We start from the raw sequence: 16,942 nt of genomic DNA, 5'->3' as shown, positions 1-16,942 counted from the left end.
TTGAGACTATAAATAAAGCAAGTATATAAATCCTAAGATTTCTCCCCCATCCCCAAGGCTCTTAGTTGCATTGTGAAGTTTTTAAAACCAGCCAAGAGAGAGAGGTCTGTTCTCTTCTGTTTGCATCAGCTTGGAGCACCTCCTCCCCCCCCCCCCATCTTTTTTAAAAAGACACCTTAGCAGTTTGGATTTGACCGTTCATGTTTCGGTGGGTAGGCTCCAGTTGTAGCATTATGGGAGGAGGAGAAATCTCTTCTCACTATAATTGTATAAATCTATCACAGCCCCAGTTGGCTTTTTAAAAAGCCATAAATACTTTCGTCTGTCCTTATAGGGAAGGTACCCCTTCTGTGCCCCCCCTCCTTCCCCCGGTGCTGTCTGAGATGGGTTTACTGGAACCAGCCCAGTTGTGAGGAAACTGATTCTGGGAACACCACGAATGTCCCTGGTCTCTGCCCGGACTGCCTTTTCACCTTGATCCTGGGGTGTATCAGCTTCTCTCTGGGTAGTAGCTGCCACCACCACCAAATCTGAAAGACTATCTCATGTTAGACAGATTTGGACATCTAGCACTCTGAATCTGGGTTGCTGTTTAAAGGCTCTGCCTAGCTGCCACGGCGATGATCTATTCTGCTTCCATGCCTCAGGGATGGAGAACCGACAGCACTGCTCCTCCTCTTTACTGCTCTTTGAAAAGCGGGGCCAAATGGGTGTGGTGTGGATACAGAGATGAAGCTTTGAGCGTTCAAAATATAACAAAGTTTAATAAACAAATAAAAAGAGTACACATGGTCTATAAAAGCGTCAAGCTGAGCAAGGATGAAAAGAAATGGTGAAAACATGCAATCCTCTATACTTATCCTAACAATGTTGTTGCTGGGATACCCTAGTAATTTTTGAAGTTGCAGCATTTAAAAGTCCAGCATTACTTCTGTTTGCAAGAACCCCCACCGCCAGTGCAGCCACGCCAGCAGGGCTTTCTCAAAAGGGAAAGCCCACCCTGGCGTGGGGGGGGCATTTCCAGGAGTGGAGCTGCCTTTAGGCAGCTTCCACAGCCCTTTCGCCCTGGAAATGCCCCCTTGAGCAATGGCAGGACTGTGCCGCCTTTTTTGGTGGTGCCACCTTGCTATTCTCAATGGGACATTCTCCCCACTTTTTCCAATTTTATTTGTGAAAAGTGCTTTTTCTTTCTCTGTGGTGGCTGGGAAGCCTCTGCGGATTGTACTCCTCAGGACTGTGCTGTTAGTTCTTAATGGGTCGTTCCCATCCAAGAAAGGTGAACAAGAAGGAGAAAGTTTCATTCTCATGCCCTGAGTGTTTATCTTCCCTAGGGAGGCTGGTCCACCTCTGGGCTCAGTCCTGATCTTCCTGCCCCAAAAGGAAGACAGTACGAGCTAGCCTTTTGGCTTTCCCTGTCTCTGTTCTTTGGGTGTGACATTCTAGCAGGGTGTTAAATGGTAAGCCTTTTCTTCCACCTGGGACAGATCTATCTGCATAACTAACTAAGCACTGTGTCCTATGTTTGGGGCTTGATAACTCAGCCCCCGCCCCAGCTTTCCTTTTGCCAGTTCTAACCTTACAGCTGGGCTTCAGTTCATAGAAAGAGTGCAGTCCTGTTTGTTGGAATATCAGCGTGACTCCTAGGGAGAAGAATATTTCTCCATACCAGTATTGCAACTGCAATTAGGATTTTTTTCAGTCTTTCCTAAAAGTTTCTGGTCACGATGGGTAGCCATGTTAGTCTGTCTGTAGCAGTAGAAAAGAGTAAGAGCTTTTGTGAGCCACAGCCCACTGGTTTGACACATTGAAATAAATACTGTTAGTCTTTAAGGTGCCACTGGATTATTGTTTTTATTTTACTATGGCACTCTGACACAGCTAACCTTGTGCAGTTGTCCCAGATGCCACAGTGATGCTCATAAGATGGGTGTGGCCCTCCTCTTGTTGGTCACACACACACCCTGTGATGAACGATGTTGGTCACACACACACCCTGAAGATCATGTCTTTGATCCCTCTCCTTTTCCTCTATGAATTTGTCCCGTTTTTAAAAGCCACTTGAGTGGACAGTGATCTCTGCATTTTAATGCAGTCACTCCCATTGGTGAATTATTTATCTAACTTTCACCTTTGTTTGTCCTCCCACCCCACCCCACCCCACCCCGGTCATTAAGACTAATAATGGTCTTTTATCTATCCCCTGCTTGTGGTTTTTAAAGCATCATGTACCGGTATGTTGGTAGTACTACCGAAACAATTATTTAACCTCTTATTAAATTGATTTTCTAAAAAAAAAACACTATAGCACCTTAGAGACCAATAGGATTGGGGGGCGGGGGTGTTGATTAGAGCAGAAGGGAAATGTTTGGGGACAGAAAATTATCATCTGTAGTAAGATAATAATCCTGTATCCCTTATTCAGCTGTGAGGTGTTCGTTGTTCTGAACTTGTGAATGAACTCAAGTTCAGCCATCTTTTGCACTGTATTTTCTCTTGAAGCTTCTCTGCTTGAGGACTGCCACTCTTAAGTCAGCAGTGGAATGTCCTGGAAAATTAAAATGTTTCCCCCGCTGGTTTTTAGTGTAGTTTTTTATGTCAGATTTATGTCCATTTATTCTTTTGCATAGGGAGTGACCTGTTTGTCCTATGTAGAGAGTGGACGGGCATGGCTGACATTTGATGGCGAATATAACTTTGGAAGATGAACGAGTGAATGAACCTGAGATGGTATGGCTGGTGTTGTTAGGTCCGGTGATTGTGCTGTCGGAGTGGATATGGAGACAGAACTGGCATCTCAGTTTGTTGCAGGCCCTGGTCCCAGAGACCATGTCCAGGTTAGGAAGGGAATTGTGTGTGAGAAGTTGTTTAAGGTTGGGAGGCTGTCCTCCCAACGCCTGTGAAAGAGGAGTATCGTTGTCCAGCAGAGGTGGTAGGCTGCTAATGACGTGTTGAACCAGTTTGAGCTGAAGGGTGTACGTGACCACCAGAGGTATTCTGCTGTTGTTCATTTGGGCCTATCTTATAGGAGGATCTACCACAGGATCTACAACAGACATTTTTGGAATTACAATACCCACCTGATGTAGTAAGGAAATAGATCAACAAAGCCAGAATGATACCAAGGGATAACCTCCTAAAAGATTGGAAGGGGGAGACTGCAGCAGGAGATCACTGAACTTGAGTTCATTCACAAGTTCAGCACAATCCCCCCCCCCTGCTGAATAGGGTTAAGGGCATAACATCTGTATCTCACTACAGATGCTAATCTTTTGCCCCCAAGCATGTCCCCTCTGCTCTAATCAATCTAATTACTATGCTCATTGTACTTTTGCATCCTGAGTTCCTTCTCTGCAACACCCCTTCCACCTTCTGACTGGGATATAAAGGCTCAGAAATTTCCATTCCTACTCATATCTGATGAAGGGAGCTTGAACTCTCCAAAGCTTATTACCCCCTTCCCACCCCTCCCCAAATCTTGTTGGTCTGAGGGACTACTGGACTCGAATCTAGCTGTTCTACTGCAGACCAACATGGCTACCCTCTGGAAGCAAACAAACAAACCCAACCCTGAATCTACCTTGCTTTGGTGTAGAGAGCAAAATCCAGCCCACATTGGTGGAAAAGAACGAGATCGCTTTCCCTTACTCTCAGGGAGCAATGAGAAGTCTGTAGCAGCCCAGGAAGGCAAGCAGCCCTTCTGTTCTGCATTGTTCTGGATGTGAGGGCGATCTGGCTGCGACATCTTGTCACCCCATTAATCGCCAGGGTTAATTCAGCTGATCTGGCTGGCTTAGGCAGGTGTCCCCTACCTCCCTCACTGCTCCATGTCTGTCCCTCCCGAAGCTGCACTAGTCAATCTGGCGTTGTGGTCACAATTATTTTCCTTCCTATGCACACAATTCAAAGTACATGGAGTGTTATGTCAGTACAACTCCCCACGTAAGACTGGCCACCTCCTGAATCTCGCCAGGGAGAGCGAAAAGAGATGCTTGAGGGGGAGAGGCCTGCAGGAAAAGACTCTGCTTATGCCTTCTTAAGCCCAACCCCCCCCAACACACACACCTGAATTTTCAGGCCAGGTTCACCTGTAATAAGAGAAAGTGGATTCCAGCTTTGACTACGCCTCGCTTTAAAAAAAACTCCCCAGCAACCCAAAACCTGGCAGATGCTGTGTTCCCCTCCCCCACAAACACACGTTGTTTGCTGTTCTGGTTGTCTGTATGCAAGGAGCTTAATAACAGGAATGTTCTAAATTGCAGTCTGATCTGCTGGATCGGCCCTGGGGTCCATCTAGCAGAGTTTCGGGTTTCACATGGCAGGCAAACAGTTGCCCTGCAGGGGGCCTGAAAGTGAGGTACGGAGGCCTTGTGTTGCCCCTTCTGCATTAAAGGTAACTGTAGTCCCCTGTGCAAGCACTGGGTCATTCCTGACCCATGGGGTGACGTCACATCCCGATGTTTCCTAGGCAGACTTTGTTTACGGGGTGGTTTGCCTGTGCCTTCCCCGGTCGTCTTCCCTTTACCCCCAGCAAGCTGCATTACCTCTTCTTAAAACTGAAACTCTTCTTAAATCTGGCCCCCTCCATCACTAAGGGGGAGGATGAGGCCCTGTGGTATCGCTCCTTGTTGGCTCACGAGTTGAGAGCCTCTTTGGGGTGGTCATGGCTAGCGCTGGCTGGGGAGCCCCAGACAAGGGTGAGTTCCAGACGGGTGAGTGCTGGTGCTAGCTGCGGAGAGCAGGGTTTCAGCTGTGCAAGCAAAGGCCGTGGCTCAGTGGTAGAGCATCTGTTTGACAAGCAGAGGGTCCCAGGTTCAATCCCTGGCATCTCCAGTTAAAGGGACTAGGCAAGTAGGTGATGTGAAAGACCTCCGCCTGAAACCCTGGAGAGCCGCTGCCGGTCTGAGCAGACAATACTGACTGTGATGGACCAAGGGTCTGATTCAGTATAAGGCAGCTTCGTGTGTGTGTGTGTGTGTGTCTGTCCAAGGCAGCTGTGAGAGAAGCGGGCCTCTGAGCTTGAGCAGAGCATAGCCTCAGCCCTCTCTTAACAGCAGCCATTTCTCAGCCAGGACTTGCTGGACTACACGCGGCATTCTTTTTTAACTAATACCGAGATCAGGGAGAGCTACTCCCAACTAAGCCTGCCTAGGAGGGAACAACAACAACCTTCCCCCCCCTCCCATCACCACCATGGTTCATCACTAGGTTTGCCAACCTCCAGGTACTAGCTGGAGATCTCCTGCTATTACAGCTGATCTCCAGCCGATAGAGTTCAGTTCCCCTGGAGAAAATGGCAGCTTTGGCTATTGAACTCTATGGCATTGAAGACCCGTCCCGTCCCCAAACCCCGCCCTTCTCAGGCTCCACCCCACAAACCTCCTGCCTGTGGAAAAGAGGGACCTGGCAACCCTGTTCATTGCAGGGCTGGAGCCTTCCTTCCTATATAGCGTGTTTTATTGTTTTAAATATTGGCGGGGGAAGAAGAGATGATGGCCCAGGCTAGCCTGATCTCGTCAGATCTCAGAAGCTAAGCAGGGTCGGCCCTGGTTAGTATTTGGATGGGAGACCACCAAGGAAGACCTGGGTTGCTGTGCAGAGGAAGGAGCTGGCAAACCACCTCTGTTAGTCTCTTGCCATGAAAACCCAAAAAAAGGGGTCCCCACAAGTCGGCTGCGACTTGACGGCACTTTACACACACACAAGAGATGAAAGACGGAGAAAGCGTCGTTGGTGCTCAGGATAACAACCTGGCCGCCGCCGCGCTTATTATCCTGCAACTCCCGGGGTCGCTGCACGCGGTTGCCAACTTCCAGTGGGCGCCTGGAGATCGCAACTGCGCTCCAGACCACAGAGCTTCCTTCCCTTGGAGCGGCTCCGGGGGGCAAACTCTCCGGTGTGCCATAGATTCTCGGCGAAGCCCCTCCCCAAGTCCCCCCCTGCCCCAGGCGCCGCCTCCAGGAACCGACCCGGCGGGAGTTGGCAACCCCCGCCTCGCCGGCCCTCGGAGAAGTCACGCGTTTGGGAAGGGCGGCGCGTCCCGGCCGGGAGGGCGGGCTCGGGCCGGCCCCGCCCTGGCGGCTTCTGGTGGCCGGGGGCAGGCGGGGGCGGCGGAGGGACCCCCCTGGCTGGGCCGGCCCGGAGGCGGCGAGGTCGGCCAGTCTCGCCGCCGCCGCGCGCGCAGCCGAGCCGGGCCGCCCCGCCCGGGGATCGATCGGGCCATGCGGCGCGGCGCTCTCCGCCCGGCGGCCGCCCCACCATGATCCCCTACTTCTCCGCCGACGCCGTCATCTCGCAGAACGCCATCAACCAGCTGTGAGTAGCCGGCGTGGGAGCCGCGCGGGGCCGGGACTTGCCCCGGAGAGGAAGGGGCCCCGCCGCTTAGCGGGGATCCCCGGCGCCTGCATGCTCCAAAGCCCGGCGCCAGGCCCGCTTCCCCGGCAGGCGCGCCTGGGCGCACGGCCCCCCTCCCCAGACAGGGGGAGAGACGCTCTGGTTTGCTCGAGGGCTTCCCTTGGAAGGTTCCTTGTAGAGCCTCCGCTTGGCATGCAGGAGGTCCCAGGTTCGATCCCCGGCATCTCCAGTTAAAGGGACCAGGCAAGGAGGGGGCGCGAAAGACCTCTGCCTGAGACCCTGGGGAGCCGTGGATAGGGGCTGTGGCTCAGTGGTGGAGCCTCTGCTTGGCATGCAGAAAGTCCCAGGTTCGATCCCCGGCATCTCCAGTTAAAGGGACCAGGCAAGGAGGGGGCGCGAAAGACCTCTGCCTGAGACCCTGGGGAGCCATGGATAGGGGCTGTGGCTCAGTGGTGGAGCCTCTGCTTGGCATGCAGAAAGTCCCAGGTTCAATCCCCGGCATCTCCAGTTAAAGGGACCAGGCAAGGAGGGGGCGCGAAAGACCTCCGCTCGGGACCCTGGAGAGCCGCTGCCGGTCTGAGTAGACAATACTGACTTGGATGGACCAGGGGACTGATTCAGTAGAAAGGCGCTTCGTGTGTTCCCGCGAAGCAGCCCGATCCTGGGCATCTGGGCGCGGGGGGGCGCTTAAGTAACGGGTCTTACTCGCGAGTCGGGGTGTGTCGAGCGACGGCCGTAGGACGCGGAGCTGCATTTGTTTGCATCCTGCCCTGGTGACCGAACTCTTTGCTGCTTTCCCCGCTGTCTCAGTCCAGGCTGTGAACTCCTGGGGGTGGGGGCAGTTGCGACTCTCTTGCTTAGTAAACTCTGCAAAGCACCGGGGGCCTCGAGCTAAATCTTAGGCAGTTCATGAGAGGGAGGGCATCTTGGCCATCTTGTGGGCATGGAGTGGGGGGGGTCACTGGGGGTGTGGGGGGAGGTGGCTGTGAATTTCCTGCATTGTGCAGGGGGTTGGACTAGATGACCCTGGTGGTCCCTTCCAACTCCATGATTTTATGATTCTGTGATTCTATATCATGATCTTTTCCTCTCATTTGCATTCTTGAGTAACTTGCCCTGATGAGTCTGTGGCCAAGAGGGGAGCGCGTTACGTGCTCCACCTTTTCCAGTGCTAGCCTTGTTCCAATCAGAGGCATTGTGGTTTTCCTGCGATGCGCCCTTCCTAGAATCGGGAATTCTAGAATCCTAGAATCCTCTGCAACGTTTGCCTGCAACTACCTCCAGAGGTTCTTCCCTACATGTCAAGCGCTTCAGCCCCTGCATTGGGGGGTGGGGGGACACCGGCATTGCCGCTATCAGATATCAGACCAGAATAGCTCCGCAAGACTTTGGAGTCAGCAAACCAGCTTTGACTGTAGCACGCTTTGCGAAGCTGTCTCCCCTGTAGCCTATGCCAGCCAGCCAGCCGTGATGGTAGTGACTTTTGTGCAGTTTCTCCCTGTGCTGGGACAGAACCCTCCGAGTTACGCAGCTGCGCCAACGAAGTCTGGACCAGCCGGTGTCCAAAACGCAGAGCATGAGCTTCCAGGGCTAAACAAGTCCTGTGTTATTTGATAGCTTGCATGTGGTAATTCTGGGCACCAGCTGTTCCAAGCAGAAGATGTTTTCTCTCTGGTTCTTAGGATACTCTTGAGACTCACGATGCTTGGGCAAGTTCCTGGCGCAATGGGAACAACCTTCAAACAGAATACGCTTCTGCGGAGTGTAGGAAAAGCTGCTGTTTTGGGTTGTATTGGGCAGAACAGGAGCGGGGAACTTTTTGTTTCTGCCCTGTCAGTGAGGAGTTAAGAATGCTAAGATTTTATTTAAGTCACTGTTCCTGATAATCCAGAAGTGGCAACTTCCGGCCCCCTTGGCTCGCTGCCTCTGCAGAACGGCAGACTCTGCCCTGGCTTTGCTACTTTTCATGAACCGTCCTTTGTTGTGGTGCGTCAGCGACAGACATCTTAATTTGCCTGTTTTAACAGTAGATATCTGTGTTCGCTTTTGGTTTTGCAGGTGGTGTGGGTGGTGCTGCATGCGCTGGGAACCCTGCCCTAGAATGGCCGAAGCCACATTAAGACTCAGCAAGCTGCTAAGGAAATGGCTGTTGTGATTTTTACCAACAATAGGGAAGGCTAAGGAAAGCAGATACATCCTGAGCTCTTCAGATGCTCTGTTTGCTGCCTGGGGAAATCGTAAGGCTCTGCTCCCTTGTATCTCCCCATTTATATGAAGGGTAGCAATTCAACAGCTGCTGCTTTTCCCATACTGAGAAAAAATGTCCATGATGAATTCCTGCCTGTCACGCAGCCCCTGCCAATGAAACACAGCCTGGTCACAGCCTGGTCTTTTCTTGACCAGGGACCACTAGGACTTTTTTGTTTGGTTCAGGGACCCCAAGGTTCAAAATAAAAATTCAGAGAATTTGAAAATAAACTTTAATCATAACTGTTAGTTAAACATTAAACTTAGAATAATATTTGAATATATATATTTTATAATAGAGAACTTTTAATTGAAAATATTAATTTATTATGGGTTTATAACTTTGTTTCGCGGGCCTGAATTTAGTTCTCGCGGACCCCTGGGGGTCCACGGACCCCTGGTTGGGAACCAGTGCTCTAGGGCCTCGCCTTGAGATTCATTAGGACACCACATACCCTGTGGGCGAGGAGCTGGCCATGTTGTGTACCTCTTCAGTACTGCCTGCTGGATCAGAGGTCCTCAGATGACTGTGCTGTGTGTGTGTGTGTCAGGGATCAGACGTGCTGCCTGACCTAGCCCTAGCCTTAGAAAACTCCCCTTCTCTATACCCTTTAAGCTGGCTTGGTCTTAGTTCAGACACGACAACAGCAAACGGCTGTATGGCTGAACCTTGGGGAATCCTTGGGATTGCATAGTGCCACATTTGGCAAGGTAACGTTATTATTTCTGGCTTTGCTGTAGGCTGTAACTTGCAGTTACATCCCAACCGGCAAACTATGGTTTGCAGTTTGCACTTGCTTTGTAAACCATGGTTGTTCCCAGGGCAGGTGCAAACCACAGTTTGGCATCCGGTGGCAAATTATGCTTTGCTGAAAACTCAGCAGTATTTTATTTTATTTGCTACAGTGATAGCCTTCCTTTCTCACTGAGGCTCAAGGCAGATTCCGAAATGTAAGCAACAATTCAATCAGGCAGTATAAGGCATCCAATAATATTGCAGTAGGACTAGGTTTACAGAAATAAGGAAAACAATAAAAAAACCAAAATGGTTAAGGTAAAACATGCCGTAAACAATGTAGACAGTAGATTATAAAGGTAAAAGGCAGTGCAGCAAAAGTAAGGTGCTTCATACGATAAACCTTGTAATAGACTATAAACCTCTGCCCTTATAAAAGCACCCTCTCGAACTATTCCATTATACTGTGATTCTGATCCCTTTAGAAAAATGTTCTCCTGAACATTTCTGCTTTGTACATTTTGCCTTCCTGACCTCCTCAGGCAGGTTGTTCCACAAGGTGGGGGCCAGCACAGAGAATGCCCGTGTAAGGGTGGATTTTTTTTTAATACTAGAATTTTGGGGAAATTATATGCAATACTTATGCCTAAAATTATTTTACTGCTTTAGGAACATAAAATGCATAATCTATACGTTAGCATGTAAATTGTACTATTAGCATATTAGTGAAATACTTCTAAATTTCACTGCCTTAGTTTTCTAAGAGCAAAGTTGCAAATACGTCCAAGAGCGAAGAGAGAGCTGCACAATTCTGCACCTGGTTTTATTTCAATTCCTATGTCTCCTTGCCATCAGAGAGAGAAAAATGCAGTTTGAAATCAGAAAACACAACATTTGTGGTAAAGTCATTGAATTGTTAAATAGCGCACCCTCGTCATATATGTTATACCAGAATGTGGACAAAAAGTCACATTTAATAAAGATATGCTTGAACATGCAGTCTATTGTATATGTTTACAGTGTGCACACAAATTATCATAATTTAGTAACATTTTGCCTTAGATGCATTTTGCGTGTGTGTTAAGTGCCATCAAGTCGTCTCCGACTCATGGTGTCCCTATGAAGCAAAGTGTCCTATCCTTAACAGCCTTGCTCAGATCTTGCAAATTGAGGGCCGTGGCTTCCTTTATAGCAGGGGTGGCCATTTGGATATTTATAACATCATTTGCGGGCCATACAAAATTATCAACTTAAAAATTAGCCTGCTATATTTGGTCAAACATTTAGCCAAGAGGCACGACCGGAGACGGCTCCGAGTGTCTGCCACGTAGTTTCTCCACGGCCCAGGTGGTAAAGGGTTAAAACAGTTTCTTGGGCTGTCCTAGCAGTTCCATAGCTAACAACTCTTCTGCAAGGGGGGGGAAGGTTCCTTTTCTCGGGGACACAAACTCGCATCCGCCTTGAATAGAGGCTATTCCTGACCGCGGGAGGGGGCGGATCACCAGTCTTAGATCCTTCTGAGCTAGAGATCTGCCAGGACCCACGAAGGGCCAGACCAAATGATTTCGTGGGCCTTATACGGCCCCCGGGCCTGACGTTCCCCACCCCTGCTTTATAGAGTCAATCCATCTCTTGTTGAGTCCTATTATATGCGACGAACAGCTTTGGACTTTCCTTTTGCATCCATTCACGTCAACCACTGAACGTCCTTTCAGCTTTAGTCCAGTCGCGTCATTAAGAACAGCGCTACTCGTACTTGTCCTCCACTCTGCCCCAGTAGCTGATTGAGTGCCTTCCAACCTGGTGGTCTCATCTTCCAGCACTATATCTTTTTTCATTGTGGATTGTCTCATCATAGGGTTTTCAAGGTAAAGGTTGGTCAGAAGTGGTTTACCAGTGCCGCCTTCTGCGCTGTACTAACCAGGGTTAGCTGTAGTGGCACTGCCGTTGTCTACAAAAGATCCTCCGCCAATGTCACCTTCCACTACTGCTGCTGCCCAGTAGCTAGCCTTCAAGGATTCCTCTGCCCTCATCACCATTGGAACTGCCAGTTCTCTTCTGCTGATGTGGCCATTGATCCCTGAAGTGGGTGGATGCATCTTCGTCTGGTGTCTCAGCTGAGACCATTCCGTCTTAAGTGACTCTGCTGGGAGTCTAGTCTCTTGTCAGAGTCTAGACCCCGTACGGTATTGCTCCCAGCTTCGCTGACACACACAAACCCCCTCACCACGTTAAGGTGTGCATCCAAAAGGGGGAGATGCATTTTAGTTATTTATTGAACCATTTGTATCCTGCCTTTCCTCTTGGTTCAAGGTGACTTCCACTAATAGTTAAAACATCCCTAGCTAAAAGCAAAGATAAAGATAAGATAAACCCCAAATCTCCTCCCCCCCATTTTTTTTTCTTTCCACAAGGGAAAATATTTCATAGGAGTGTTCCCCCCCCCGAGCTTCTGAAAATGTCGTTTTTCTTTAAAAAAATTGACAGAAGAGTCTTGACACATGAAGCGGCCTTCACTGAATCAGACCCTTGTTCCATCAAAGTCAGTATTGTCTACTCAGACTGGCTGCGGCTCTCCAGGGTCTCAGGCTGAGGTCTTCCAAATCACCTACCTGCCTAGTCCCTTTAACTGGAGATGTTGGGGATTGAACCTGGGATCTTCTGCATGCCAATCAGATGCTCTACCACTGAGCCACGGCCCCTCCATCCCTGAGTCTACAATGGTGGCTGTAAACTTAATTCCTCCATCCCTGAGTCTACGATGGTGGCTGTAAACAATTCCAGTGGTCAGCAAGGAAACCCTTTACTCTCTCGTTGCACAATCACAGGAATAGCAAAATGTTCAACAGCCTCCAGCAAAGGAGCATGAACAAGTACACCTTTCCCACCATGGTTCCGGTCTGCATCTTGAGCCGGAGAGTAGAGTTGAGGGCGGGTTTGCTTTGCTGCATACATATGTGGGTCGTCCCCCCCTTCTTTCCCTGTAAAAACTCTCTTGCAAGACCGGAGGAGGGTTCTTGTTTTGCGTCTGTGGAGCAGGAAGCAAGAGAGACCAAGCCACACTGGTTAGAGGAAGCAGTGGTTGGATACCAAGCTCAGGACTTCTGGGGGAATGTGAGATGTGGATCATGTTAGTCAAGTGAACTGTTAGAAAAATGTACCCGAGCTTGTGGATGAAAAACCGTAGACCGTTGTGCTTATACCAGGCTAGCCGTGGGTAAGAACCAAAGCCGAAAGCGGGGCAGGGGGAGGGAACAGACCACTCAGTGTTCCTGGTTTCGTGACCTTTGCCAGGTCCTGATAGCAAGAAGCGCAGAGTGAACGAATCCTGCTTGTAACCAGGGCGGGGGGACCAGCCTTTCCCTTCCTGGAACTGGAAGATAACTTCAGTTACCAGAGGAACTTTCTTGTTGCATCCCCCACAATGTTTCTGTAAACAAGAGATTAGCAGCGAAAGACTACCATCGCTGGTTTTTCACAGGAGATCATTGCCCGCTGGCGTCTTGATGGTGCTCTCTTGTATCTGGGCAGATAGAAGAGCAGAACGGCAGGAAAGGGCTTTCTGGTTCTGACACATTGCCTGTAACGGTCAGACATTTCCCCCAGTCTGTGAACATTCAGTACTCTCAGAGGTTCATATGATGGGCGGTTATTAAATGGCAGATAAAATCTGTTGAAGAATTGCCGTGTTCTCAAATGTGTCCTGGAAATCACAGGAGTATCAGCGGCAGCAGGCTTTCTTCAAAACAGCTTACAAAATGCAACCACAGGGTGTGTTGGTTTTTGTTTTAGATTCCATATAGAATCATAGAGTTGGAAGGGACCACCAGGGGCATCTAGTCCAACCCCCTGCACAATGCAGGCAATTGGCAACTACCTCCCCCCACACCCCCAGTGACTTCTACTCCATTCCCAGAAGATGGCCAAGATGCCCTCCCTCTCATGATCTGCCTATGGTCATAGTGACAGCATTGCTGACAGATGGCCATCTCCCGCTACTACAACTGATCTCCACTCAATAGAGATCAGTTCATCTGGAGAAAATGGCCGCTTTGGCAATTGGGCTCTATGGCATTGAAGTCCCTCCCCTCCCCAAACCCTGCCCTCAGGCTCTGCCCCCAAAATCTCCAGCTATTTCCCACCCCGGAGCTGGCAACCCTATGCTGGAGAGATGCGCTGATGTCAGAGGCCCATGGCCAACACTGCTGCCGGCTTGCCCATTGATCGGTTTGCCAGTCAGCCCATGGCTGTTGGCCCTGACCTGGCCAAGGCAGACCATCAGCCAATGTTGGGGGTGGTGTGTTCAGCCTGACCAGTTCTGGTTGTGCCTGGTAAGATGTGGCTGTGGGACTGATGGAGGGCTGTGACTGGCCAGGAGAAAGGTTCCTAGGAGCAGCCAGCTGGGAGCCGGAGAAGCTGGAGGGGGCTTAAAGGTCAGCCAGGTGAGGCAGACGGGGAAGAGAGAGGAGGAGGCTGGGGCTGGGAAGGAGGTGAGAAGCGAGAAATGGAAGGCGGAAGGAGGAGCTGGGGTGGCCAGGATCAGGCAGGGACTGCGGGTTCTGACCTGCTGACTCAGCCTGGGTGATGGAAATCCAAGGCTGAAAGATCTCTGTCCCCAGCTGTAAATAAAACACTTCATTACGCTGCAGTTGTTGCTACATGGAGGGGGCGTCAGTGCCCCATCCCCCGGCCCCAGAGTCCTTCACACAGTCCATGCATCACATACCATTGAGACATTAGTAGTACTTTGCGTACACATGAACACACACGAAGCTGCCTTCTACTGAATCAGACCCTTGGTGCATCCAAGTCAGTATTGTCTACTCAGACCGGCAGCGGCTCTCCAGGGTCTCAGGCAGCAGTCTTTCACATCACCTGCTTGCCTAGTCCCTTTAACTGGAGATGCCAGACCTTCTGCATGCCAAGCAGATGCTCTACCACTGCGCCACAGCCCCTCCCCACCTGTAGCTTCCCCCCCCTGTAGTGTTTGTTTTCTTTGCCAAAGTTGGCATATGGCATCGTTTACCCTCTTCACAGAACTTTTCGAGGAAGACCAAAAGATGGAGCAACATAGTGAGGTTGATTTTGTGGATGTGTTCTGGATGCACATTTGGCATTGTGCAGCAAGCAGTGCTTGTATGCAATAGTAGTTGAGGGGTGTTCTGAATCTCCCCAGTTCAGCACTGGTCTCAGACAAGACCTGTAAATTTTATGGGTAAATTTTATGCTAACCGAAAAACCCACACTCCTTAAACAAATAGCAAGATGATTAGGTTGGTCGCAGTTGTGGCCAATTTCAAGTCTCTCTGCTCTGCTTCCATTCAGCACCTTACATGCTACAGCCCTTGTAAAAGATTAATGCTTAGCAAGCTTGGCCTAGCCAGAAACCTACAGTTGGCCAAGATCCCTTTTAGCCTGCTGTCTGGGCTTTCTCCTCACCACACTGTGGGAATTGTTTGTAGCATTGCCTCTGAAGTGTGTTGGCCTCAGTTTTCCTGTCCATGAATTGGCCCCCAGAATGTGCCCCTTTTAGTCCAGAATGTACACTGGCAGGATCAGCCCAGGTGGTAGAGTCCAAAAGAGAGAACGCAGCCTGAAATCCCTGCCCTTGGCAGCTTTTTCTATTGTGACATCTCCTCCACTAGCAATGTGTTCAACAACTGCTATCCAGGGTTTCCTGGTGTGTGTGTGTGTGGGAGGGGTTGTGGCTTCTTTTAGAACTCTGAGCGTGTAGTGTGTGTGTGTGTGTGTTTTTTTTACCAAAGTGTTCAATCTTTTCTTGCAGAACTTGTTCCTCATTAAATTTTAGGTCTGCTCTGAGTGCCTCTGATTTGCCTTATACTGGGGGGGCAGGTGTTAATCCTTCTCTGTTACAGGATGCTGAGCTCGCCACTGCGCATTAAAGATAGTTTTGTTTTCTGCCCAGGAAGGAAGCGTGTGAAGCGAAGGGTACTGTCGGCCCTGTTTGTTTCAATCTAGCTTGTCCAGCAGATACTCGTGGAGGATTTCACCCAGTAACTTCTTTTTTCCTGAGGTGCATATGCCCAGGCCCTTGGTTGTAATGTGTAGGCCTCTTTGACAAATGCTAACTAGCTTGGACTTTACCTTCAACTTGGGGTATGGGAAGGGTATTGGCCATAATCCCTGACAGTGAAGGAAGTCTCCCATGTTGAGACAGAATTTCTCTGTCTGTGTGGATCTGCTGCTTCATGCCCTGTTTGTGAATTTTCCAGAAACTTCTGGCTACTCCTTGGTGTAAATAAATGCTAGTGGACTAGATGGTCCAGTGAGGTATTTTTTATGTGATCTAGGGGTGGTACTGAATTTCTTGATCACACTTTTGGTTTAAGAAAAGAGTAGGAGTCCAGTAGCACCTTAAAGACTAACAAAATTTCTGGCAGGGTATGAGCTTTCGTGAGCCTCAGCTTTCAGCTGTGGCTCACAAAAGCTCATACCCTGCCAGAAATTTTGTTAGCCTTTAAGGTGCTACTGGACTCCTACTCTTTCCTACTGCTAGTGACAGACTAACACGGCTACCCATCATGATCTACTTTTGGTTTTAAAGTTTCTGATGGGGGTTCTCCCCATTAAGGATACGAGTATGGTCCCCCCCTTTTTTTTAACCCAGTCATGCTAACAAAATCTTCACGATATCTGATAGTAAACTGGCCAGGCCCCTATGTGGACACTTAAATATACCACGGGACGTCCCCCAGAGGAGTCTCTATAACTTTTAAATTAACCAAAAGTGGGGGGGGGAACCTTTAAAACCAACCTAATGAGGACTGAGATGCTTCGGGAGGGAAGGAATAGCTGATGGGGGTGGAGAAAGGCCACTGAAGCCTCTGCGGAAGACTTTGGGGGGTGGGGTGGGATTTCCATCCCCCCCCCATTTCCTTCTGGGGCCTACAGTCTGAATTGGTAGAGCTTGCCGTTCTGCTACAGCGGTCTGGTGACCAGCTCCCAGTGATCCTGGCTGTTTGCAGATAACCTCTGGGTGCCCTTCTGGTTCTTTCTAGAGCTGATCTCTGTGCTTGAATTTCCCTGTTTCTTGTGAGCTTTCCCAAAATCCTAGAGAAAGGGATGTCTGGAAGTTCTTCTTCTTTATCCAGCGTGAGAGCCGGTGTGATGTAGTGGTAAAGAGTGTCTGACTAATATCTGGGTGACCCAGGCTCGAATCCCCACTCATGCCAGGGAAGCCAGCTGGATGGCCTTGAGCCACTCACATGCTCAAGAGGAGAGGAGAACGTACGCCGCTCTGGGTCCCCATTGGAGATATAGGCAGGATTTAAATGAATTCAGTAAATAATAAAAATAAATATCCTTTATGTGATGGGAGAGGGACTAGTGACATACTCTGTGCATGTTTGACTCTTTAAGCCCTGATTGTCCCCCTCTTGGTTGCTTGCATTCCTGCCTGCTTTGGTGCCTTCCTGGCCCCTCCTTCCATTTGGCATCTCTCTCTTCCCACCCTCCTTTGCCAACAGCTGGGACATCCCACTCTTTGGAAGGAGAGAGCTGGCCTGTGGAAGGTTTATGGCAGGGATGTTGAACTCATTTGTTACGAGGGCTGGATATGACAAAAAATGTCACTTGGTCAGGCCGGGC

The 16,942-nt window shown here is 49.8% G+C and overlaps 1 protein-coding gene across 2 annotated transcripts in view; it reads left to right on the top strand.

The window, feature by feature from the left end:
* Window positions 1-16,942, top strand: part of SSH2 (slingshot protein phosphatase 2) — a 141,891-nt gene that overhangs the window by 66,517 nt on the left and 58,432 nt on the right. The window contains exon 1 of one of the 2 annotated variants that reach the window (XM_056865376.1): window positions 6,254-6,312. The exons of the other annotated variant lie outside the window; for it this stretch is intronic. Coding sequence (XP_056721354.1) covers window positions 6,257-6,312 — 56 coding nt within the window. The 5' untranslated portion in view covers window positions 6,254-6,256. Of the gene's footprint in view, window positions 1-6,253; window positions 6,313-16,942 lie in introns of those variants that run through there. 2 annotated transcript variants of the gene reach the window in all.

Source organism: Euleptes europaea, chromosome 19 (assembly GCF_029931775.1).
Source record: "Euleptes europaea isolate rEulEur1 chromosome 19, rEulEur1.hap1, whole genome shotgun sequence".
NCBI lineage: Eukaryota > Metazoa > Chordata > Lepidosauria > Squamata > Sphaerodactylidae > Euleptes > Euleptes europaea.
This window is presented reverse-complemented; position numbering and strand designations above follow the sequence as displayed.